The sequence below is a fragment of the Histomonas meleagridis genome (assembly GCF_020186115.1).
Source record: "Histomonas meleagridis strain 2922-C6/04-10x chromosome Unknown contig_26, whole genome shotgun sequence".
NCBI lineage: Eukaryota > Parabasalia > Tritrichomonadida > Dientamoebidae > Histomonas > Histomonas meleagridis.
Window position 1 is genome coordinate 333,120 of NW_027150837.1, and position 26,674 is coordinate 359,793.

At 27.0% G+C, this 26,674-nt stretch overlaps 6 protein-coding genes across 6 annotated transcripts; 4 read left to right on the top strand and 2 right to left on the bottom strand.

Annotated features, from left to right (window-relative positions):
- Positions 1-8,819: 8,819 nt before the first annotated feature.
- Positions 8,820-11,074, top strand: GO595_004315 (AGC family protein kinase; the record flags this gene model as incomplete). The annotated part of the gene is made up of 2 exons (XM_067917433.1): positions 8,820-9,790; positions 10,135-11,074. The coding sequence occupies 2 exons, from the start codon at positions 8,820-8,822 to the stop codon at positions 11,072-11,074; spliced, it is 1,911 nt and encodes a 636-aa protein (XP_067775439.1).
- A 729-nt stretch (positions 11,075-11,803) lies between these two features.
- Positions 11,804-12,640, bottom strand: GO595_004316 (putative polyadenylate binding protein; the record flags this gene model as incomplete). Its single annotated transcript, XM_067917435.1, has 1 exon — positions 11,804-12,640. One exon carries the CDS (start codon positions 12,638-12,640, stop codon positions 11,804-11,806), a length of 837 nt encoding a protein of 278 aa, XP_067775440.1.
- Positions 12,641-16,500: 3,860 nt separating this feature from the next.
- GO595_004317 (ribosomal protein L23) lies at positions 16,501-16,917 on the top strand (the record flags this gene model as incomplete). The annotated part of the gene is made up of 1 exon (XM_067917436.1): positions 16,501-16,917. The coding sequence occupies one exon, from the start codon at positions 16,501-16,503 to the stop codon at positions 16,915-16,917; it is 417 nt and encodes a 138-aa protein (XP_067775441.1).
- Positions 16,918-17,169: 252 nt separating this feature from the next.
- GO595_004318 (uncharacterized protein) lies at positions 17,170-18,036 on the top strand (the record flags this gene model as incomplete). Its single annotated transcript, XM_067917437.1, has 1 exon — positions 17,170-18,036. The coding sequence occupies one exon, from the start codon at positions 17,170-17,172 to the stop codon at positions 18,034-18,036; it is 867 nt and encodes a 288-aa protein (XP_067775442.1).
- Positions 18,037-21,927: 3,891 nt separating this feature from the next.
- GO595_004319 (uncharacterized protein) lies at positions 21,928-22,317 on the bottom strand (the record flags this gene model as incomplete). Its single annotated transcript, XM_067917438.1, has 1 exon — positions 21,928-22,317. The coding sequence occupies one exon, from the start codon at positions 22,315-22,317 to the stop codon at positions 21,928-21,930; it is 390 nt and encodes a 129-aa protein (XP_067775443.1).
- A 2,590-nt stretch (positions 22,318-24,907) lies between these two features.
- Positions 24,908-26,278, top strand: GO595_004320 (thioredoxin; the record flags this gene model as incomplete). The annotated part of the gene is made up of 1 exon (XM_067917439.1): positions 24,908-26,278. The coding sequence occupies one exon, from the start codon at positions 24,908-24,910 to the stop codon at positions 26,276-26,278; it is 1,371 nt and encodes a 456-aa protein (XP_067775444.1).
- Between the last annotated feature and the right edge of the window lie 396 nt (positions 26,279-26,674).

A 26,674-nucleotide genomic window follows, 5' to 3' on the forward strand; every position in this document is an offset into this window, starting at 1 on the left:
TTTAATAATAATATTATCATTATAATTATTGTATGTGTTTTAGTTGTTATAATTTTAATTATTGTATTCGTTGTTGTTTTTGTTATTCGTTCTCATAACAAAAATAAAAACGAAAGTGTTGTTAGTTATGAAGTGAATGAAAATAAAAGTATTGGCACATTTTCAATGGGTAATATGAATGTTATTGATGAAGACCCATTTGCAGAAGATTTCAAAGAAGAACGTTTTGTTAATATTTAAATAAATATAAATGATTTCGAGTTTAATTTTATTTAATTTTTAATTTGTGTCTGTTTTCACATAAACAGTACATATCTGAGAATTAATTTATATATTTCGAATTAAGTTATGATATATTATCTGGATCGAAATTTGATGGTGATTTTTATTTGGGAAACCCCCTTTGCAAAACAATTTAGTAATACAAATTTTGGGTTTTAAATACAGTACTGTATTTGACAGTACTGTTCATTCAACTTTTTGATGAATTTCCTAATATTAGAAATATATTATAAGAATTTTCAAGCAAGATTTATTTTGCAAGTAAAGTGAATGAAATTTCCACTTTTTCCGAATTATAATTTTTTTGTAAATATATGAAAAAGTGATTCACATCCGATGGAAGCAAAGCAGAAAGTGAAAATACTTTTACAGCAGTCATCCAAGATATTGTACCAGATAAAACACCCCCAACAAGGGGCTCTAATTTAAATTTAAAAATTTCATCACTTGATAATGAAAGGGATAAAGATGCAATATATTTCATATCATTTTTACTTCAGCATCCAACGATTTCATGTTCTTAGAGGCCCATCAGCAAGGTACCAAATAAAAATCAACGAAATTCCAGAAAATTTACCTGACATTTTCTTTTCTAACCTTTTTCCTTATTTTCAAAAATTATTCAAAATAAACCCGAAGCACTTTGTAAAAGTCATGTGTACCTGTTCATTATTTCTTCCACTAAGGATTTTACCACATTTTATTTCCTTTCTTATTGATTTTCATCTTCAAAACAATGTTCCCATATATTAAATTCTTCTTTCTCGCGATCCAAATCTTATAGAAATGGCGTAAACAAATACCAATTCCGAACTTGTTTTGAATTCGTTACTTTTATTACAACAACTTCAATTTCCCTAAGAAATTATACGCAAAATTTCACTTCTTTTTTTCACGGGAAAAGCGCCAATCAAAAATTCGTTGTTTATTCCTTTTGTCTTTTATATTTTCCGATATTATTTTGAGTTTGATGAGACGCAACTTTCAGGTGCGAAATTATTGCGAACATTTTTCACGAATTATATCCAAATGTTTCCGACATTTAAAGAGAATTTTTTTGAGCGAGTTATCACTACAATTGATGAATATCCACTTCCATATTTAAAGGTACAAATAATTTTTGATAAAATGAATTTTAATTTGTTTCAACGATTATTTATTACATTATTAACTAAAAATGGGACAATTGAAACGTTTTATATAATATCACGTAAAAGTAATATCGAAAACATTAAATATTTATATTCATATTCATTTTGTTTATTCTTATGTCAATATAAACCAAATAATCGAACGAATGAAAACTTAATAATTAAAGCATTTCAATCGATTCCTTATTTATATAATGAATTAAAAATCTGTAAATTTATGATTTCTCTTTTTTGTCAAAGGAAAAATCATAATTATATATTTAAAGTTTTGGAAATATCACAAAACTATTCGCAAACATCAAATGTAACCAAAATATTATTAAACTTAATTAAAACTAACAAAAAACCAAATTCAAATAATATTTTATCATCTTTTGATGTTTCTTCTGTATTAACTTCTTTTTATTTGATATATAAATCGCAATTAATGTTATCTGAAAAGGTCAAAACGTTATATAAATCAATTGTTAAGTTAATAATTCCAAAATTAAATTTAAACAACTTCGAAATCAAATGTAAAATGCCAAAAACATTTCAAACGATTTTACTTAAACAGGAAAAGTTAACACATAAAAAAGTTTTATCATTTTTGACAACATTTTCTAAAAAAGATTTTGTAATAAAACCTATAAATTTAAATAAAAAAATCGAACAAATTAAACACTTTAAAGAAAATGAAAATATTCCGGGCGCATTAGAATTAATAAATTATAACGCATTAACGCCAATAAGACAAAACCCAACACAAAGATCACGAAGAGGTTACACATTAAAAGCGACTTCAACAGATATATTTCGAATGCCACAAAAAGATATTAATAATAATTCAAATGAGATAAAAACTTTTCCGGAAAATAATGAACAAATACAAATAAAAAATGAATTAAAAAAAAAAGAAATCGGTCAAAAGAAAAACGTTTTGACAACGTCAAAAACTTTAAACATCGAAAAGAAACAAAAGAATTTCTTCGATTTCGAATTAAGTTCGGATTGCTAAAAGTTACCGAAACCGGAAATTAAGAAAATGCCAAAAGAAATCTCAAGTTCGCAATCGTCGGATTCAGACTCCGATTTTTTGGATGACGAATCAATCGATTGATTATTTCGCAAATTTGATAGGAGCAATAAAGAAATAAATGTTATAATTTGTAAAGTATTTAGTAAACGGCTTTAATTTATAAATTTCATTTCCGATTAATTAAAAATTTTGTTACTGGCACTTTAAAATTCAGGTCAAAAGACGAAGCGTTATTTGTTCATTGAACTTATAAAATCAAAATCAATATATCTCAATTTGAGTTTGTATAACTTTTTTTTAGGTCTTTATTTATTTTTATGGATAATAAATTATATTTAATGCTTTGTTCTTCTTTTCCCCTTCAAATCTCAAGGATTTAACAAAGGAATAACAGTGTTGATATTACTTTTAAATAGAATAGATGTCAACAAATGACAATGAAATAAAAAGAAATATTACCTAAATTTTTACATTAATTTTTTTATCTTACGTAAAAATGTGCCCTCCAAAAAGACGTTAATTCACTTTTGAAGCAATTAGAAGATATTAAGTTGCAAGGAAAACCCTCATTGAATCAAAGAACAACAACACCACAAGAAAATTTAACAAGAAGAACCCCAAATCCTTCAATTGCCAATTCAGCTCCATAACAATCATTAGAAAAAATTATATTTGAGTTAAAAGAGGATAATATTGAAACATCTTCTAAATCTGCAATGAAGTTTTTTGGAGCAATTAAATGTTTTCGATTTTTACTTATGAATAGTTAGACAATCAATAGCACAATAAAGTATACAATTGCAGGTGGAAATCTAGAAATTACATAATTATGTGAAAAAATATTTTATCAATTGAAGAAGTATATAATTTTTAATACAGCACTTCTGTTTTCATCATCAAGAGGACATACTGAAATTGTCAAATTACTTCATGCACAAGAAGGAATTGATATTAATTCTAAAAATATGTATTTCTTTTATTTGAAATTTATTTTAAAATGAATGATTAAAAAATTTGAAAATAAAATGCAAATGTTTAAATATTTGCCGAAATATTGCATAAATTTAAATATTTTAATATTTTTATTAAACACAATCAAATGTTTCTATCAAAAAGTTTCATTTTTTGATATAATTTTATTCTCTCAAAAATGCGTGCTTTCCACACAAATGTTTGAAGGTTAAATAAATTATACAGTATAACTTAAAGAGATGGAAGAGTTTGAGAAATTCTTTTGGATATAAAACAATGTTACACTCATCGTCTTCAAAAAATTAGGTCTTATGTCCAAAGCTTCGAATATTGAAAAATGGCTTCCAAAAGATATAAAAAAATAAAATCTATTTAATATTTAACATTTATTACAAAGAATATGTTTTAATTTTTTTGAATAAAACATGTAATACATGAATATTCATGATGGTATGTGAAATTTTAAATATTTTGAGCAAAATTTCTGAAAATTTGTGTTTAAAAAGTGATAGTAATTCTTTTGATCTTAAGGACAAAAACAAGTAAGCATGCAAACAACAGCAAAAGTACCACTAAGAAATATGAGAAAATTAAAAATTTCTATTGATGAAAAATTGTCAGAAAGATAAGGAATATTTTCGGAAACATGACCAAATCTAATAATCATTTCTTTGAAAAAACTTGGAAATGAAAATGATTCTCCATCAGAAGCAGAAGAAATTGAAGATAATAAAAAAAATGCGATCAGTGATACCAACAAAACAGATATGATGTATCTAAGTGCCCCCCAGTTTTTGAAGGATAGTTTAGGATTATCATTTTGTTGTTGTGCACCTTCTTTCATTTTATTGATAATTTTTTTTGACAAAGAAATTTCAATAAAAAATAAAATGTCAGATGGTATGCACATTCTCGCCAGAAATTGGTAAATAATTAAGAAATTTACAAAAATAAGTATCAAATCTATGAAATGTTAAAATAAAAATCAAAGCTTACTTAAATTAACATGAATTGAATGATTTTGAAGATTTTACCATATTCAAAGATAATACTCCATTGACAACACAACAAAATACAAATTAACCGTGTCTTTATTTAAATTATTGGCGGCAAGTGTCTTGATTATTATTTTCAAAAATTGTTTTTGTTTCTTCTAATTTCCCATTTTCGCCAATGATAATTCCTCTTTGATTATTTTTTATAATACAATTCCTAAGTTGCACATTCCCCATTACTTGAATTGCTGCTTGTTCATTATCAAAGAACTCACAATTTTCGAAAACAGAATCAGAACCAACATGACAAAACACGCCTAATCCACCACATTTTGATATCTTTGATAACTTTGCATTAACATGTCCACCGTCAAAGACAAATATACCAACTTTACCTTGATCTGAAATAGATGAATTTTCCATAAATAATTCACCACCGTGGTGCACTTGGACGCAAATTCCAAGAAGTGTTTTACCCAAAATACATTCATTTAATAAAATCTTACCATTATCTCTTGATTCACAATGAGATTTAAGTGAGTTATTAAATTCACATCCAATACAATTTATTGTTGCTTCTTCTAAACACATAATAGATAATGATTTTGTATGATCCAAAATTTTACTTCCGATTATATCGATTTTAGTATTTTTTGAGCGTGCTTGAATACCAATGTTTCCACCATCATGAATATTACATTCAGTTAATGTCGATTGACTTCCTTCATCAAATATTAACGCTGCTATTTTATTTCCTGAAAATTCACATTTTTCTAATATCGGATTTCCACCTTCTGATGATAAACCTGCTTCTCCATTATTAATGAATGTACATTCAGTAAATTTTGGTTGTGAATTATCTAAAATATCAGCACCGACAAAACTATTTGTGTTTAACTTACATTTTATAAATTGGTTTTTACTTTGATCTTGGATTTGTACTCCATATTTATTTTCCATGAAATTACATTGAACTAATGTTACATCTGATCCTTCAATAAAGACTGCTCCGCGTGTCTGATTCTCATTAAAATCACAATTTTCAATCAAGAAATTTTGTACATTTGTACATTCCATTCCACATTCATTACTATTAAGAAAACCTGAATTTTTAATAAATCCTTCAGAACTGGAATTTGCAATAATAATGCCTGTTTGCTTAGTAAAACATACTTGGATATTATTCGCTTCGATTGTCCCTTCATTTACTTGAATTCCAAGTTTTTCTATGTTTTTAAGTTTTGTATTGTTTAGTTTTAGAATTCCGTTTTTAAAACATGTTATTCCAGATCCTACAATATTAACAATAGATACATCATTGCATTCAATAACTCCATTTTCCGATGCTGCTAATCCAAATATACATTTTCCTTCAATAGTATCTTGATTCATATTACAAATGCTTTTCTCCATCGAATGAATCATACAGTTTTCTAATGAATCAATATATTTATTATTTTTTGAAAAAAAGTTGGCTTCTTCTTTCAAAAACACAGATTTTAATGAATTATTTCTTAAAATTGAGTTTGTTAAAGTTGTTGTTGATTTTCCTTTGACAATTATGCCTATTTCTTTATTATCATGAATATTACAATTGTTAATTTTTATTTGATTTATCGAATAAATTGTTATTCCATAATGATTATTATTCATTATTTCACTTTTTTCAACTATTAATGAAGAATTATTTTCAACAAAAATCCCGCTAATTTCATTCCCATGGATTTTACAATTAGTAATTTTACATTCTGATTTATTATAAAGACTTATACCACTTGTTTTAGAATCAGAAAACTCGGAATTATATAAACTTGCTGTTGCATCATTTGATATCATTAAAGAAGGATTTTCTGATTTAGAAACAATTGAATTTACAATGTCAATATGTGCATCATTTGCAATGACAATTGCTGAAATACATTCACTTGAAACTTTACAATGATTAATAACTAAATATCCACCAACAAGATTAATGCCTCCACCAAATTTTGTATTTCCTTGTTGAATTATAATATTTTCAAGAATTGCATGCTCTGAGTTTATTGTAAATGCATTATTATCTCCTGTGCTTTTAAATATAACATTACCATCGCCTTTTATATGTATTGGTTTATTAATGACAATATCTTCTTGATATGATCCACTGGGTATTTTTAGTAAGGTATAAGCTGGAATTGTGTTGATTAATTCTTGAATCGTTTTGTGTTTGGACTTGTTAAATTTTTCTTTAAGCTTTGGTGTGAAGGTTTTCTTTTTCAGTTGGAATTCACTGCTTTTGCTTCTCATGCTTATAATAAAATGGTGTCCGATTGCGTGTATGTATTAATTTTGTGGTTAAATTTATTACACATTTTCAAAGAGAAAAAAATTTGGGATAAAAACGATATCATATATCAAAATACTTTCATTTATGAAATAATTATGTCCTTAGTTTTAGATTCTTTATACACAAAACCTTTCTAATTTACTTAGCATTTTATACTTGATTTGTTTTTTGGATTAGCAGGAAGCATCCGCCCATATAATTGAAATAATATATAAAAAAAATTTCCTTTGACATAATTTTCGAAAATGAATATTTAATATTTTAATATGCAAAAATTATATTTTCGTTGAATAATGGAACGAAAAAAGTTTATTAGCCATGATGTAAGGAATGCGTAACATTTAAGAGATAATGCACATATAGGTGCTGGGAAATTATATTTGAATAGTATATCACCTCAATTTCAAGTTTGTTTGGAAAACTTGAAGTTTTTTGTTTTCTGATTTTTAATTTCAAATCAGGTCTAAACAAATTAAGAATTATAATTTTCTTTTTACCAAAATATCATTCAATTTTATTTCTAGAAAGAGATTTCGAGAGCTCCCATAGCTTAGTCGGTTAGAGTATCGTGCTTATGACGCGAAGGTCCTGGGTTCGAATCCCAGTGGGTGCATTTTTTTATTAGAATTTTGAACGTACAAAAGAAAGATATTAACATACACTTGAGTTTTTTTATGAAAATTGAAAAGAATGCCCAACCAACAACATTGGATGTTTTTGTTGATTTAATAGATCTTAAGAAACACTCATGAATCTTATTATTTTTCCGAGAAAATGATTGAAAATGATTTTATTGAGCTCTCGAATTAGAAACATTGAAATTATTCATTTATGTGAACAGAATCATTCATCATTTGAAGGTGCATATGAAACAGCAATTGAATTTCATCGAAATGATATCTTTATATATATTTATGATAACAAATAAAAAATATTAATAATTTAGAAGAATTTGGAGGAAAATGTATTCTGTATTGTAATTATGAAATTTTGTTATTTTTGATTGAAGAAAAAATGGAAATCAATGATGATATTATTAACGAAGCTGCAGAAATTGGAAATATATTTCTTATTAAATATTTTTTCCAAGAAAAATATTTTGATTTATTCAATAAAATCGGAAAATATACATCTTGTTAAATATGTTTTAGAACAAAAAGAAATTGATGTTAATGCTAAAGATAATATTTACAAAAATATTTTGATATCAAATTACTATTTGAGAATTCTCAAATAATAATGCAACATTTAATACAGCACTCATTCTATACAAAAATAGTTAAATAACTTTTCTAAAAGAAGGAATTGATATTGGTGCTAAAAATTTTTTCATTTTGGTTTTATTTCTATTATATTGTAAATGTTAATGGTTACACTAAAATTATAGAATTACTTGATCAAGAATGATTCAAAAGCAATACTTACACAGAATTTTAATGTTACAAAATAAAATTATCCGAAATGATTTTGTCCAGTGATAAAATGGTTGTGATATTTCGCACATTATAAAGTATTCAAATCCTATAAAAATTATTCTGATGAAGTGATCTTCACCATTCATAAATAATGTGTAAACTATTTAATATATAACTTTTTAATAACGACGATAAAATATTTCAGGCAACATTATTAATAAACCAATTGGATAAATTTTTCCAAGATTAATCTTGAGTTTTAATAAGTTAAAAATTAAATATATAACTCTGTGATATGGTTTCATAATTTTTCCATGTATTCTTTTTTTTCTATAAAGGACCATCATTTTTTATGACGACAGGCAAAGAAATAAATACTTTTGAGAAACGATTCAATAAAATTATAATTTCTCACAAATTAATTTTTCCAATTGAATTCATTTCACCTGAACGTAATTTCAATAAAATTATTTTACACAAGAAAAGCCAGAAAAAAATCTGCCGAATATGGAAAATGTTTTCACTCCTCGGGTTGTTACAAAAATCCACCATCCAAATGACAAGCGATCCGAGACACCATTATGTCAAACAACTTACACTTATCAAAGTTTTTATTTAAATCTTAAAGGTTTTCATACAATATTGCACAATCTATATCATATGTACTTTGAAAGTTGTAGAAGTAAATACACTGACAAAGATCTACCAATTTATTTACAGATTGAAGACTTAATGAAAAATATCATTGATTGTTCATATGGAGAATTATTCATTATATCAAATTCTGCTATTGAAATTTTGAAGCAGTTCCAACAAGATACATTACTATCAAATAACTTAAGAGATCTCTCCACAAAGATAATCCATGGAATATCCGGTCTTACAAAACTTCTAGCATCTCTTCAACTTGACTGGAAGAACCCTGTATTGCCATCCAATAAAATCCAACAGAAAACCAAGAAAATACAATTTACTTCTAATGAATATGTCATATGTCGGATTTGCGATCATCAAGTTCCTGTTGAGTTATTTCAAGAGCACAACAAGTATTGTGGTATTGCATGTGAAAATGAATCCAAAATCAATAGTATTCATAATAAGTTAATCTCATTACAGAACCAAATTTGCGAAAATGTTCTCAACTCTGAGTGGCCTGGTGATCCTGACGATGTTGTTACTCTTATTCCTATGCTTCGTGCCTCTCTTCTTATTGAAATGGTATTTCATGCTAAATCAAATGAACCAAACACTTTAGGCGAAATAGAAAGATCTATTAACATTGTGTCATCTCTTCTACTTGAAATTCCAGAACTTCGTAATGAGTCATATTTAATTCAGGCAAAATCATTATTCATGAAAAAACGTCAATCAATCATATCATTGCAAGAAGCGCAAGAATACCTTCATCGGACAACAGTTTCTTATGATAAAAATGTCGAAACTCAGCATCAAGTCAAAATATCTGATTTCATTTTTATCAAAAAAATATCATCTGGCGCAAATGCTCGTGTTTATTTGGCTCGTAAGAAAGTCACAAACGACGTTTATGCCATTAAAGTTCTTCCTAAGAATGATATCATTCTTAAGAATCAAGTCAAACGCGTTCTTGTTGAACGTGACATTCTTCTTCAGTATAACAACAATCCATACATTGTAAATTTCTGTATGTTTTTATGATTCTTGCAAGAAAATTACGTCATTTCAAAAAAGTTCGTTTGTTTGAACGATAAATTTTAATTCAAATTTCAGAGATGAATGTTCTGTTTATTCAGAGCATAACCGCACATCTTTTATTGAATTTTCTATCGTACGGTCAATTGAATTTTTGAGTGTATCGTAAATTTTCAGCAAGAATTTTTTTTTGGCATTAACACATAGACTATTCAATTGTTGGAACTAAAATGTTATATCTTGTAACTGAATATCTTCCTGGTGGGGATTTATTTTCGTTACTTGAGAATGTTGGATCACTTAGTGAATCTAATGTTAAAGTATATGTATATCAAATAGCGAAAGCCATCACATTTCTTCATTCATGTGGTATAATTCATCGTGACATTAAGCCCGAGAATATTCTTGTTTCTAAAGATGGATCATTAAAACTTACTGATTTCGGATTATCGAATGTTGGATTTTATGGCCGCCAAATGAATAAAGAAAATGATAATTCCACTGAAAATCTAAATAATACTGTTGTTGGTACACCTGATTATATTGCTCCTGAAATCGTCAAGAACCAACGATATTCGTTTTCATCTGATTGGTGGTCATTAGGCATAGTTACGTATGAATTACTTGTTGGCGTACCACCTTTTCATGATGATAATGAAACGAAAGTATTTACGAATATACTTTCAGGTAAATATATATATCCGAACTATGTACAAATATCTGATGCCGCGAAAGATTTCGTTAAGAAATTATTAATTTTAAATCCCGAAAATCGTCTTGGAACTAAAGATACAAATGATATATTTAAACATCCATTTTTAGCGGACACAAATGAAAACAATTTAATTCCGCCATTTGTACCTAATTTGAAATCGAATGAAGATACAACTTATTTCATAGATAGATATAAAATGTTAAATAATAATGAAGAAATAGATGAAGATATTTTGTCCGATATTACAATGTCTAAAAAAGGTTGCACTCAAGTTAGAGCAAGATCAATGACTGTGATATCTCCAAATTATGAATCGAATATGTTGGACCAAATGAACGCGTTTCCATCTGTTTCAATAAAAATGTTACAAAACGCTAATAACGACGCTTTGAAAAGAACAAAAAGTTCAGAAACACCTGAAAAAATACCTTTAGATATACATAAGGAAATAGAGAAATATAGAAGAAAAAGAAGAGCAACTTTCGCAGTGAGATCAAGAGATGACTCGTTCTTGCCACAGAGTAATTAATTTTGTGTTGTTTTATAAAGGATTTTTGTGTGTGTTTAGTGAAATTATTTATTATATGCTAATAGCAAAATGAGTCATTTTATATTTAAAGGAAAATGTGGTACTTTTTTAGTTTTCTTTTATATATGGATTTTCTTTCAAAATGCTTAATTATTAAAATGTGTATTCAACTCGTTTCGCAAATTTCGCCGTAGCTATACTGGACAGAATAATATTAGAAATAGACATTAAGAATATTATATTTGTATATGATTGATGTTATGTTGTTTAACTCTAAATAATATTCTGGATTTTGATGAAATTCAAACAACATCACTTAACTCAGAGATTTAAGATCAAATAAATATAATAAGTTTTTTAGAAATATGTTAATTCTCGAATTATACAGATTTATTAAAAGAAAAATATCTTTTAGATGAAATTAATCATTTTTCTCATTTTGCATCTTTAAATTCTAAGAAACAATTTTACGTACTTTTATTCTTCTGGGATACTTGTCTTATTACAAGTTTATAATAATTTATCTATATACAAATGAGTCATCATGAACAAAACGCCTTAAATTATGTCTCGATTTAACTGGGAAATATCGTATTAAAATAGAAAGATGACATAAAAAAACAATTTAAATGACTTAATGCACAAAATGGTATTTTGGAATCAAAGAATTTTAAATATTTCACAATTTACAAAAACAAAAATAATTCAATTTCTTTTACGAAACAAATTTTAAAATTTCTTTCTTCGAAGTGCATTATCTCGTTGAACCATTCTTCCTTTCTGACTCACGTATTTCTGCACATAGAGCACATGCCCGTCAACGCGCTTCCCGTGAAGTCCATTTATTGCTGCGACAGCGCTTTCGTGGTCGGCCATGTTACAGAATCCGAATCCGTTTTTCTTAATTTTCGGCGAAGCAACAGTTCCAAATTTGGAAAATAATTTACGTAAATCTTCATCTGTTTTTATGGATTTTGGTAAGTTTTTGATGTATAAATTTGTGAATTCTGTGTCATGCAATTTGGCTTTGATTTCGTTTCCATTAATTTTGCAGCCATTCAGTTTCAAAATCGCGTTTTTGGCATCTTCGGAATGTAAAAATCGAACGTATCCATAGCCACTATTGATCGGTTTGTTATCGGGGCCAATTCTCATGGAAATTTTACATGAAATAACTTCGCAATTAAGAAGACGCGATATAAATAAATGCAATTTGCGCTCAGTAAACGAATTATCAATCCCTTCGATGAAAATATTATTATCGCTACTGGAAATTGAATCACGCGTTTCAGCGCTATAATGTGAGATATAAAGTGTGTGGCCTGCAATTGTAGAATAATTGAAATTATGAACTGCAAGATCGGCCATTTCATAATTGGAAAAGGTAACAAACGCATAAGAAGGACTTGAATTGTATATACGAATACCGTCTTCAACAATTGTTCCTACTGATTTGAAGAGATTGACAAGCATGGATTCAGTGACTAGAGAATAACCTAATTCATCAACTGGAATATTTCTAATAGTAATGGTTGAAGGTTCGTTGGAGTGTTGGCAAGAAGACATTTAGAATTTTAAATCTATGCCATGCAAAAAACAAAATTTGCAAATTACGCCACACATTTTAACGATAATTATTCATTGAAAAAATTGAATCAAGATTTTATGATATAAAGTTTAGAAATTATTAAATTTGCATTCGCAGTGCAAGTTCTTACATCTTTTATTAATTTCCAAAATTTTAGCTCCAAATGTATCTTATATTTTATTTAATCGTAAAAACTATTCAAAATGTTGGAAATAATTTACATATGTTCGAATATATATCATTAAAATTCTATAAAAATTTTTAACATTAATATTATTATCTTTATATAATTTAAATAACGAGTGAAACATTAACTAACTCATTAAAATAATGTCTGTTATCAATTTTCATAAATTGTTGCATTTTGTACGATCTATATTACGATCATAAAGATATTTATTTAGGACTATACTCATGTTATTAAAATAAAGATTTTGCCTATCATAATCGAATCATTCAAAGGAATTCCAAAAACAAAGCTTTAAAGCAAATTTATTTACATCAATCACGAAAAAGAGATCAAATGTATATACAATATATCTAAGAATGCAAAGCGAACATATTCATTTTTTTTTTCCAACCAATCTTGGTGTAAATAGAAAAGCCAATATATAAATATTTAAAGATAATATCTTTACATTTTTTGAAGAATAACAATGTATTCAATCTTATTCATATATATAAGATCGTTTGAGAATAGAAAAATTTTATACAATAATGAAACAATATAAAATATTGAAAGTTCAAACAAATCAAAAGCAAAAACATGGAAACAATTTTTATAAAACAAAATAGTTTGTGCATCATATTCCAATTTTGTTGTCTTCCTTAAAATCGACAGCGAACGGATCCTCTTCAGCATGTGTCACTGACATTCCTATTGCAAAGTTATCGGTAGTTCCATCAGCATCAACATTATACGCATTATCCACTTCGTAATCAGCAGAACTTTCTTTCTTATTTCTGATTCTAATTACCTAAATAATTAACAATGAAATAACTAAAACACCAATAATTCCAACGCAAATTCCAATAATTAAATTTGTTTTTGGGTTTTCATTAAATTCATTTTCATTTTGTTCCATATATAAAAACAAATTGGAATAATATGATAAATAAGTTAAATATCTTATAAATTGTATAATCATAAACAACTAACACAGTATTAATATAAGTTTGTATCATATTAATTAAAGAAAATGAAACAGTATTTATTGTAAATAATGTTTTTGTAAAAGAATATTGATAAGTAAATGCATTAGTTAACGTTAATGAAATTGTAATTTCTTTTTCATAATGAAATGTGTCAGTAAAAGTATTTGAACTTATTATTGAATATGTATTAGTTTTCGTTTTCTCTGGAAATGTAAAGAAAAAGTAATAACTATAATATGAAATATAATTAATGATATTAGTAAAAAGATATATATGTGCGACAATATAGGTGTCAATATACGTATATGAAGAATCAATCATAGATATCGTGAAAGAGTACGATGTTAATGATAATATGCTGATTGATTGTGAGTTATAACTTGTGTATGTAATACTTATAGTTCCTACTAACTCAGCACCATATGGAAATGAACTTGTAAGCGTATTCGATTGTGTAAATGTATTTGATTGTGAAAATGTGATAGATGATGTAAAAGTAGAAGTTGGCCAAGGTTCACATCCTTCAATAGTTGTTCCTTTTATTACATCATAAGATCCAAATTTATCGCTGTTATATGAATCTAATGTCATAACAGTAATTGTTGGAACACCTGAAAAAGCACTTATTCCAAATTCTGGTTCATTTTCTCCATAAAAATATATACATTTAAGTTTTGCACAATTAAAAAATGCAAATTGAGATATCGTTATAACATTAAAACCAATATAAACTGTTTCTAAGCTGTCGCATTGTGAAAATGTCATTGATTGAATATTTTTCATTGAATTTGATAATTTAACACTTACTAATGATAAACATGATTGGAATATTAAAAGACCAGTAACTGTTACAGAGTCAGTAAATATGAAATTTTCTAACGAATTACAAAATGCAAATGCATAAATTTCGATACTAATAACTGAATTTGGAATATCAATAGATTTAAAAGAACATCCGGAAAATGCATTTTCTAAAATCAAAGTAACTGAATTTGGAATATTAATTGTTTCACATAAAGAATTTTCAAATGCATAAGCACCAATTGTTTTAACATTTTCTCCAATATTTATTATTGGAAGGACGCATGAAGTAAAAGAATAATTACCAACATAAGTTATTGTACTTAAAAAATTATATTCTGTTGTCATTCCAGCAGGGAAACATATGATAGATGTGAAATTTTTATTATAAAGTATTCCATCAGAATTATAATTCGAATAATTTAAGTTTTCTGAAGATACTTCAATAAATTTAAGTTTCGGACAAGAAGAAATAGGATTATATCCAATTGAAGTAACTGATTTCGGTATCATAATATTTTCTAATAAAATACAATTTTTAAATGCTCCATTACCAATTGTTTTAACATTATTTCCAAAAATAACAGACTCTAAACTTGTACATGAAGTAAATGATTATTTAGTTATCGTTGTTACTGAATCAGGAATACAAATACTTTTTAATGAAGAACATCCTGAAAAAGACCCATCCCCAATTGTTATAAGACCATTACCGAAATTAACTAATAATAATGATATGCATGAGAGGAATGCATCTGTTCCAATATATGTGACTGAATCTGGAATTGTAATATTTGCTAGTTTAGAACATTCATAAAATGCATAGCGTTCAATTGCTTCGACTGTATTAGGTATTTTTACTGTAATTAAGGATGAGCATTGTTGAAACGCATATGATGTAATGTTGGGTACTCCTTCTTCGATTATAGCATGAAGAACTAAGTCTCTAATGTCTGATGAAGGAAAATCAGTTTTATCAGTGACTACAAGTATTCCTGTATCTGAATAAAGCTTGGAATGAAAATATAAGAAAATAAGGAATAATCTTGAAACAAATGGGATTTTTTGGTGTTTTATTAAGAGATTTGTTAGGGAACGCAAAATTTAATCCAATAAAAAGAATAAAATAAAATAAAAAGCAAATAATCCAAATTAATATATTCATGATGTGAAAGTTGTTTTGTTTATTTGTAAAAAATTCTGAGATTCAAATTCCGATTGATTACGAAACAAAAAATCTGATAAAATTCGTAAATTAAAATCAGGCATTAATTTATCGCTTGCAGGAGTGTGCTGGATAAAACAAATTGTATGCAGTGTTTAAAAATCATGTGCTCCATACAGAAAAAATGATTTTGGAATCATGAAGTAAACTTATCAAAAGTGTTTCCAACAATGAAGAAAATTGAATGCATCCAAACTTTTTCAAAAAAGTTCGGTTAATGGCATATCCATTTTTGCACAAAACAATAAAAATTTTTTTGTTGTTATACTGATGATCTGATTTCAATATTCATCCTCATTAAGAAAATACATGAATTTGTTCTTACTAACAATAATCATAAGAAAGATATAAAAATACATTAAATATTGTAGAATTCAGCCAATATAAAAACGGTAATAATTAATCAAACTATGACAGATGGACTATGAAATTAATGGTAATATGATTATCAAATATCATGGGCATGAGCATTGATGAAATAAATTATAATTTTTTAATATTTGTAGAATTATCCTTCAAAGATTTCATTAACTTTTCAAAAATAGCCCAAAGTAGATTGTTTTTAATGATTATAAAAAGACTTTGGGAAAAAGAAATAAACTTTTGAAATCAAGAGAACGTTAATTCATCAAAAAACGGTTTTGGTCCGACCTTACTATGTCAGGCAAAGCAGAAGCCGCAGCAAAAGCAGCCGAACAAGGCCAAAAAAAGCAAATCAAGAAGACAAGGAATTTCAAGAAGTTCCAAAAGCCAAAGGCCACAATCCCAGCAAAGAAGCCACAATATGAACATAAGGCTGTTCAACCAGTATCCTTGAAGCGCAACGACTACAAGATCATCAAGGGCCCAGTTACATCTGATAAAGCATCACGCAAGCTTGAAGATGAAAACACAATGACCTTCTATGTTGATATCCGTGCCAAGAAACCAGAAATTGCAGCAGCCATCAACCGCCTTTATCATGTCAAGCCAGTCAGTGTTAAAACACTTATCACCCCTAAGTTCCTTAAGAAGGCCTATGTTCGACTTCCAGAAGAAGTTGAAGCAATGAACCTTGCAAACGAAATGGCATAAACTTTTAACAATATACTTTATTTTTCGATCTATTTCCAAGTGAAGAAATTCATTTTCATGTTATTGTGAAAGAAAACAATTTTTTATGAATAAACGTTCGTTTATTAACGGAATGATAATTAAAAGTAAAAACGAATCAAATTTTCCAAACAACCGTCTCCTTAACGGTTTCATTGAACAAAAATCAGAATGTCTTTCAACTTTGATAATGATGATCTCGGGTTTGGTTGGGATAATTCCTCACCGTTTGGGATGGAAAATACATTTAATTCGAATGACAATTTTGCTTTTAATACCGATTTAAATTCTCCGTTTAATTTTGAAAATGATTTGGATCAAAATACGAACGATATCGATGATTTCCCCCAATTCCCAACTAATGAAGAACCACTACCAACATTACAACCACCACCACAAACAGAACAACAATCTACACCACAATTTCATCATCGAAGAACACCTTCTCAACCTACTCCTACGCCACAAGTGAACATCATGAACTTGTTCACGCAAGTACAAATAGCCAAAATCATTAAAGCTAGTCAAAACATTCGACAGAAATCATTACCAGTTCCCCAAATACAGAGCATCATGTCCACAGCTGATCAAGAGTTCAAAGCCATTTGCTCTGATCCCGAAGTCAAGTTCAACCCTCATGCTCTTGGTTTTATTCCACGCTCCTATTGGCCCGATAAAGATTTTACATTTGGAGAACTTGTTACTGATTTCTTCCAAAGGAAGAACAATGCCAATAGTCGCTTTTACCACAAGCTTTACAATGCCCTTAAGATCATTGATGACGATCCATTTTATATTGATTTCATTGGAATCGAATGGGTTAATGATAAGGTTCTAAAAGTCGACAAAAACGTATTTGCTCGCCTTTTAGGCATCAAAACTATCGATGGGTCACTGTTTCATCAACAAGGCAACTTCCCATCTCACGGATTTGTTGAACTCGGTTCAAAGGATTGTTTGCAATACGTCACCGAAAGTGATTTGGAGGGCGTAGACTTCGATAAAGTTCGTTTGCTCGTGCACCAAAGCGGCGTGTTCACAAGAGGATGCACTGAGAGCACAATCGAACAATGTAAATGGATAAGCTCAAGAAAGAGATGAGCAATTGCATTTAACAGTAATAAAATGCGGTTTCCTATGCAAAATTATCTCTAAAAAAATGTTCTCTTTTTTCGTTTTATGGCGAAATTATTCCAATCTTACAATTCATTCATTTTTTTAAAGTTATTACAATAGAAGAAGAAAGAATGTGCCTATGAAAATATCAAACAATATTTGGTTATGTTCGAGCTCCGTTATTCGAAATCAGCTTTTTTTGAGTGCATTCACATGTTTTTCCAGTGTTTCGTAAAACCTAGAACGAAAAAACGTCGGTTTGTTTTTTAACCGCCATAATGGCGATCGTTTATATGTGTTCTTAGATTTTCCCAAACACTTCAGTTTTTGAATATAAATCCGATGATTTTTCATTCATTCGATCCTATCGTTGAGAACTTATGAAATGTATCGTGTTTCAACAATCAATTATAATTAAATGTTTCCCTTATAATCTATCATATTATTAGAAACATTTCATTTAAATATATTAAATAGACAATGAGAAACTTTTATTTTTATTTATTTTATATTGAATGTGTTATTTGGTCAAATTAACAAAGTGGTTCCCTCATTTCCCATTTTTTCAATGAAATGAACAAAACTACATGAATCCTAAAGATATTTATATATTTTTCATAAAATCGTTTATCAATGATTATTTAAAAAAAATTATTTTGTTAAAATACCGCCTTAAGCTTCAAAGAGCTGACGAAAGAGAAAAAGTGTATGTGTAAATCATTAAATTACAATTAGATGATATGTTAAAAACACGAATTTTGAAACAAAAAAATCGTTTTTTATTAAAGGTAAATACTTTTTTCTAATTATTTCAAAATCACAATATAACTGTGATTGTGTCTATATATATATATATATATATATATATATATTTAGGAAACCACTTTTTATTTTATATAATATATATTGCAACAAATGTTAGTTTATTAAAAGTTTTAACATAGAAAAATCAGGTTGATAAAAGCTTAAGAGCAATTTAAATATTGCCTAAATAATCTGCACTTTAAGTACTATTCTTTTATTTTACACATTCCCTAAGTAATGCAAATAAAAGACGAGTTTTTACTGTATTAAATCTATTGAAAATTTTTATGAGGAATAACTTTTTTGTATTTGAAAATTAATATATTTCCAATATACAATTAAAGTAAGCATTATAATGCTCTAAACTAAACATTAATATATTTAAGAACAAACATCATTAGCAAAATATTCCATAAATCAAATGATAAAGTTAATTTCAAGAAATATTAACGCACCAAATTTAATCAATATATAAACATTCACTTTCTGCAAGATATTTATTTATTAGTTATCATTTTATCAAAAAACGAAACGTTTCAAACATTATATTATTCCAAAACTAATTACATATATTGTATTATTGAATATAACACAAATATCAACACAAGCATTAAAAATTGGAAATTAAACGAAGATATATATGACTTAACGAATATTATCAAAGGATATTTTTCTTCCAGTTTCGTATCACACAAATATTTCAAGGTAAAGCAAAACAATTTTGGCATATAATTATCAATAATTAAGTTAGGATTATTTTTCTTAACACAATCGCACAACACATTTTTTGTCTCATCGAAATTACAAGGGTCCACGTTACTGAAATTTTGGAGAATTTTATTATATTCTTCCTGAGCATTTTGATCATTTGGATATTTGGACAATTGTTTAAAGTAATTTGTTAATTGGAAGTAACTAATTTCGTGTTTATCAAATGACTTGAGATATAATCGACTATATTTTCTTAAAGATGAAGCTAAAACATTTTTTGCAGCATTTGTATAACAAGACAATTTCTTTAACTCAGCGTATGATTCCTTAATAAAACTAATTTTTAAATTAAACCTTTGTTCTATTTCATAATCTTTATATTCAGGTATGTCTTTATATTCAAATTTAATAGATGTCAAATCATATTTCCCTATGATAAAAGCTTGTTCATAAAAATCGAATTGTATTTTAGGTATACATTTTTTGTTTCTATTTACCAAAATTTTAAAAATCTCAATGTCGACTGTGGTCAACGATAATTGGAATTTACATATACCAAAATATACCCTGCTGAAAGAAGGATATGTCATTCCGTCCTCGTTTTTTAATATATCATAGATTTTATCAGAGAAGTTATTCTTAATATGTAAATAAAGTTTAGAAAAAACTGATGAAAGAGAAAAAGATTTTTTGAAAAATGGCGTTTTCATTTTAAGAAGTTTTAATGTAAGTGATTCATCAATTAGTGGATCATATGACATAAGATCTATAATAGGTTTCAAGAAATAATCAAAAATTGATTCTGATAAAAGTTCTGAAAGTTGTTTATTTTGGATGTAATGTATAATTTTAAGATGACAATCAGATAAAATACGTGCATTCTTTTCAAAATGCGTAATAAATATTTTGGAAAGATTGTCAAGTGTTAATGGTTGAGAAAGAGCTGAAATGTCGTTCAAGAAACATTGAGTTAAATGATCTCGAAAATAATATGATGACCTAAGGTAACTCCCAACCAACCCAGATGCTATGTCATTATTGTTATCTATGAAAGTTTTTATGAAATTGTATGCATATTCCAAAAATTCCTGAAAAACGAAATTTCCAAAAATAGATGGGAAAGTTGAATTTATAAAATAAATAACGAGGGTCGAGTGTGGTATGTTAAACAAATTTTTGGTTGCATAAGAAATATTAAAATATTCAAGAGAATACTTTTTATAAAAATCTGAAAACTGAATTTTGGATACGGATGTATGAGAGTCTTTTACAGAAAACATTAAATGTAGTTGTTGGTCACATTGACTTGATAAAAGAAAATCAAGAAACCCATTTATTTTACACGTGCTATTAAAGCGTCTGGAAACTCTCAATGCTTTATTTTTGTAATCATTGTGCAACTTGCATAGTGTTTGGGCAACTGCTTGTTCTGATTTATTCATGCGCCGAAGAAACGTTTCTTTTGACTCAATTTTTCAATGAAGGATAAAAAGAATTGGAATAAAGCAATCAAAAAGTTGGTGATGATCAAAAATTTAAACACAGGTGTCTCGTTGTGGGAGTAATTTAATAAAAATATACTATAGTATTATTAGATTCTTTATAAGTAAATTATATTTTTAGAATTAAAAGGAGAAAATATCAATGAGAGATATCATTTCAATCACATGAACGATTTAGAATCAATCTTCTATATAACTTAATGATTATAAATTTATTAATTTAATGGATGAATGATTGAGCAAAACTTTCAAAATATAATTGTTGTCCGAAAATTTTGTCGGAAAAAGTCCGTAAACATATTGAAACGTTCGCTAACGCTTTTCAATTGAAAAATCCGGGTAAAATATTATCAAAAAGTCGTTATAATCCTTTAAAAAATTGAATTATTATCAGAAAATATTCAATGGTATAAATATTAGAACTCATTCATGTTCAACAAAGGAAAGAGAGGAGATACAAATCATAATCAACCAGTTAGCACAGCATTACCAAAAAACAATCAACAATCAATTGAACACGAAAAAGATTTAATAACCCAAACACTTGGAAAATCAACAGATCAATTATCACGAAAAGAATTGAAATTATTAAATGAAATAATCCTAATCACTAAATCAACAGCAGAAGTACTAAAGGAAAGAGAAAGGTTTCAAAATGATTTCAAAGATTGGCTCCAAGAAAGAAAGAAATTGATTTTAGAAACAAAAAGAGAATTTCTTCTCTTACTGAATCCAAACATGAACTGTGGTTCGGTGTTTGATTCGACAGAATTTTAAAATCAATTTAAAATTAGAATTTTAGCTTATAATAAATTAAAGAATTTAATTTTTATGCTTTGGTATCTTAAAATATAGTTGTTTATTCATCTTTTTTCTTGAGTTTTCCTTCATTATTCAATTCATCTATCCTATTTTCCACATCTTTTTTCGAAATTCCTGGAAACTTTTTTTTAAGATTATTTAGAAATGTGTTAGAGTGGATATCAAGACTTGTACGTGAAACAGATTTTATTATTATATCATCAATTTCCTTTTGCGTTAAAGAAACCGGTTTCTTTTCTTTCTTTAAGGATTCCTTCTTTTTAGGGCTTTTATCTGTTGTAACTTTTTTTTCTAATTTTTTATTTTCAATTGGAATAATATAAATTTGATTTCCTGTAACAGTGCTCAAAACTGACGAATAATCAAAAACAATATCTGATGCCTTTTGGAGATATTCGTCAAATAAAGAGCCCAATGATGCTGTCATTCCAGTGAATTCACCGCCAAAACCGTTTATAAAAATAAACGGGCGAAATATAGGTTAATGACCAAATAACAATAGAAATGAAATTCATTATTAAGCTCAATAACCTTTAATCAATTCTACTATTTCTATATAACAATTCTGTTTAGCAGATATAAGCGCTGTTTGAAATAATTTAAATAATTTCCTAATATATTTTTGAAATACGAAATCATTAGTATAAATTTTTTACAAAATTAAGTAAAGTTACTATCATTAATATCAATTCCTTCTTGTTCAAGAAGTAATTTAACTATATCTATATGACCTTTTGAAGATGCTAAAATAAGTGCCGTGTTAAATATTTAATATAATTTCCAAATATTATTTTGAAATATTAAATTGTGAAAATAAATTTTCAATAGAACAAATAAATATCTTTAGCATTAATATCAATTCCTTCTTGTTCAAGAAGTAATTTAACTATTTCTGTATGACCTTTTGAAGATGCTTTTATAAATGCTGTTTTAAATATTTTAAATAGTTTCCAAATATTATTTTGAAATTAAGAATTATTTAAATAAATTTTGAATAAAATAAATAATTATTTTGAGTATTAATATCAATACATTCTTGTTCAAGAAGTAATTTAGCAATATCTTTTTGATCATTCGAAGATGCTAAAATAAGTGCTGTATTAAATGTTTGAGATAATTTCCAAATATTATTTTGAAATATTAAATTGTGAAAATAAATTTTCAATAGAACAAATAAATATCTTTAGCATTAATATCAATTACTTCTTGTTCAAGAAGTAATTTAACTATTTCTGTATGACCTTTTGAAGATGCTTTTATAAATGCTGTTTTAAATATTTTAAATAGTTTCCAAATATTATTTTGAAATTAAGAATTATTTAAATAAATTTTGAATAAAATAAATAATTATTTTGAGTATTAATATCAATACATTCTTGTTCAAGAAGTAATTTAGCAATATCTTTTTGATCATTCGAAGATGCTAAAATAAATGCTGTATTAAATGTTTGAGATAATTTCCAAATATTATTTTGAATTATAAAATTATTAAAATAAATTTTAAATAAAATGAATAAATATTTTTAGCATTAATATCAATTCCTTCTTGTTCAAGAAGTAATTTAACTATATCTATATGACCTTTTGAAGATGCCTTCATAAGTGCTGTATTAAATGTTCAAAATAATTTCCATATATTATTTTGAAATAAAAAGTTATTAAAACAAATATTAAACAAAACAAATAAATATCTTTAGCATTGATATCAGATATATCTTTTCTTAAAATGTATTTAAAGCACTCAAAATTTTCTGATTTAGCTGAAAAAACTAAAATATTTTTTGGAACGTGATTTTCTTGCAAAAAATATTTAATAAGAAATATATTTCCAATTTCTGCAGCTTCTTTAATAATATCATCATTGATTTCCATTCCTTCTTCAATCAAAAATAACAAAATTTCATAATTACAATACAAAATACATTTTTCTCCAAATTCTTCTAAATTATTAATTTCAGCAATTTTATTCTCATAAAGATATTTAAAGATATCGTTTCGATGAAATTCAATTGCTGTTTCATATGCATCTTCAAATGATGAATGATTCTGTTCACATAAATGAATAATTTCAATGTTTCCACTTGCAATTGCATATTTACCTGCGTTATTTAATATTGCACCATTCATAAGTAAATATTTAAAACATTTAATTGAAGAAAAAAATGCTGCATAATCAATTAAAGAAACATTTTTTACATTAATAAATGAAAATCTTTCATAAAGTGATGGTTCAATAAATTGATTAAAATCAAAATTATTTTGTGATGATATTTCTTGAAGTTTTTCGATTTCATCATTTCGAATTATTTTCGCAATTTTATCAGGATTATGTCCTTCTTCAATCAACTTTTTATGAAGTTCAAAATCATTCTCTGAAAGTTTTTTATAATTGTCAATAAAAGTATCTTCAAAGGGTTCACCATTTAGTTCATTGTTTTCCTTTTCTGTTTTATAATGTGCGAAATATTTTGATTTCTTATTTTTTATTATATCTTCGTGAACTAAATTTTGTTCAATCATTTCAGCAATTAGAAAATATGTTTCTTGTGATTCAATTTTGGAGATGTAATTAATAAAAAACTCAAATATCTTATAATTGTTTTTGGTAATTTCTTCTTCTTTCTCCTGAAGTGATTTTAAATAATTGATATAAATAGTGCTTCCTTTATTTTGAGACACAAAAGCAAAATAAATTAATTTACTTATAACAAAATTAAATGAATATAAAAATTTTGAATCAATTAACTTCGATGTTTGTTGTACTGATAATTCAATATTTTCTTTACTTAAATTAAATATTATATGTTCAAGTGAAAGAAGAGATTCTAGCAGAATGCTTTGGCTTTTAGTTTTTTTATTTTCTTTTGTAAAATCTATATTTGTAACTGTCGGCCCCTGGTAGATTTTATCAAGCATCTTCAGGGAGTGTCACTTTTATGTAATGTTCCCTAATATTGAGTGAGAAACAAAAGTGCTATTTTTAATTCAAAAAATTGAGAATGTGTGTCTGATTAAAAATGTTTCCAATTTTTATTTCTTGCTGTTTCTCAGCAAAAGCATTTATTTCAAATAAGCGAAGTTTTGACTCCCTCATCAACAAGAATCCATATTCATTAGTTTTATTCCAAACGAGTAATTGCCTTGAATGTAAAAGAGGCTTGGAAATACTTGACCATCTAACAGATAAATACTTATCATCAATATCAATGATAGGTGTTGACACAGATGTTTCACCAGAAATTCAACAAAAATATAACGTTAAAAAAATACCATCTATTGCAATTTTTGCAAGACAAAAATTATTATATTTTTACAAAGGGGACTGGTCAGAAAAAGGAATCAACGAATTATGTGAAAGCCTTCTTTCACATAAAGTTACAGTTTTAGAAGATATATTCGATATCGTTCAATTTCAGCAAACCAAAGTTCCATGCAATCTTGTTATTTCCGATATTTCAGAAATAGAAACAGCCAAATATCTTTTAAATAATTTTATTGGCACTGTTCACGTTGCAATTTGCCGTAATAAATCAGATTCACAACAGCTTGGAATTAATGTTGCTCAACTAACACGTCCATATGATGGCTTTGTGATGAATCTTACTGATTTAAACATTTCGACCATTTCTGAGAATTCCAAAAATTTGATTAACAGAATTAACAACCAAGAAGAATTTGGACAAGAAACATCACCAAATACTCTTGTTGCTTTTGTTGATGAACATGATCCATACCATCTCTACCAAATGCGAATTCTCTTCAATCAAATTGCGTCACTTTTCCCATCAAATCTATCGTTCCAATTTTGTGATTTTTATAAATGCACAAATGTCGCCAAACAACTAGGAATTACCAATTATGGTAATGTTCTTTATGTTCTTAGTACTCGTTCAACTACAAATCCACAACTTAGTTTATTTTCACATGGAACTTCCACATTTGAAAACATCAAAATTTTCCTTGAAGAAAAAATTCTTGGAATAAAAACAGAGACATCTGAAATCCCAACACTTTATGCACGAAACTTTGCGAAAGTTGTCATGCGAGAAAACAAAGATATAATTCTTCTGATAGCTGTTCCAGGAATGGAAAGTTATCAAGAGTCGAAAGAAAAAGTAATGAAAATGATAAGTATTTTTAAGGAATATGATAACATTGAGTTTTATGAGTTTAACCCGAAGTCGCAATACGTCCCCGGATTACAAGTGCCAAATGCTGATGAGCCGATAATTGCAATTTGGCCAAATTCTCCATCCGCTTCTGGTGCTTCTTTTAGGGCAAATATTCCTCTTTCGACTCTTGTAAAAAATATTATGCGAAATATAAAAACAAAAATCTCACCAGCGCATGTTAAACACATAATAGCTCAGGCTGAAAAAAGCGAATAATTAAAATTGTTTTTGTTGAATCAGAATTATACACTCATTTTTTTAATAAAATTTAGAATATCCTTTTTAAAAATAAATTGAATTTCTTCGAAGTGTTGTTTTTTATATTCAATCGGATGAATAAATTACTGTTTCAACGATGAAACAAATTTGTTCTCAAGAGACACAAGGAAGACAGTTTTGATCGGTCTCGTCAGAATCGCATTTAAAAAGTTGGTACGATAAGGCCACGTTTACTTTTTGAGCACAATATTTTCTTGGCAAACATTTGATTGAGAACTTTACCAAAGTCCCTATAAAAAACCGATACGTTTAATTTCATTCAATTTTCGGTTATTTGTTACGATTTTTCCCTGTAAACTTTTAATTTATTTTGTTGTTTGTTCTCAATTCTGC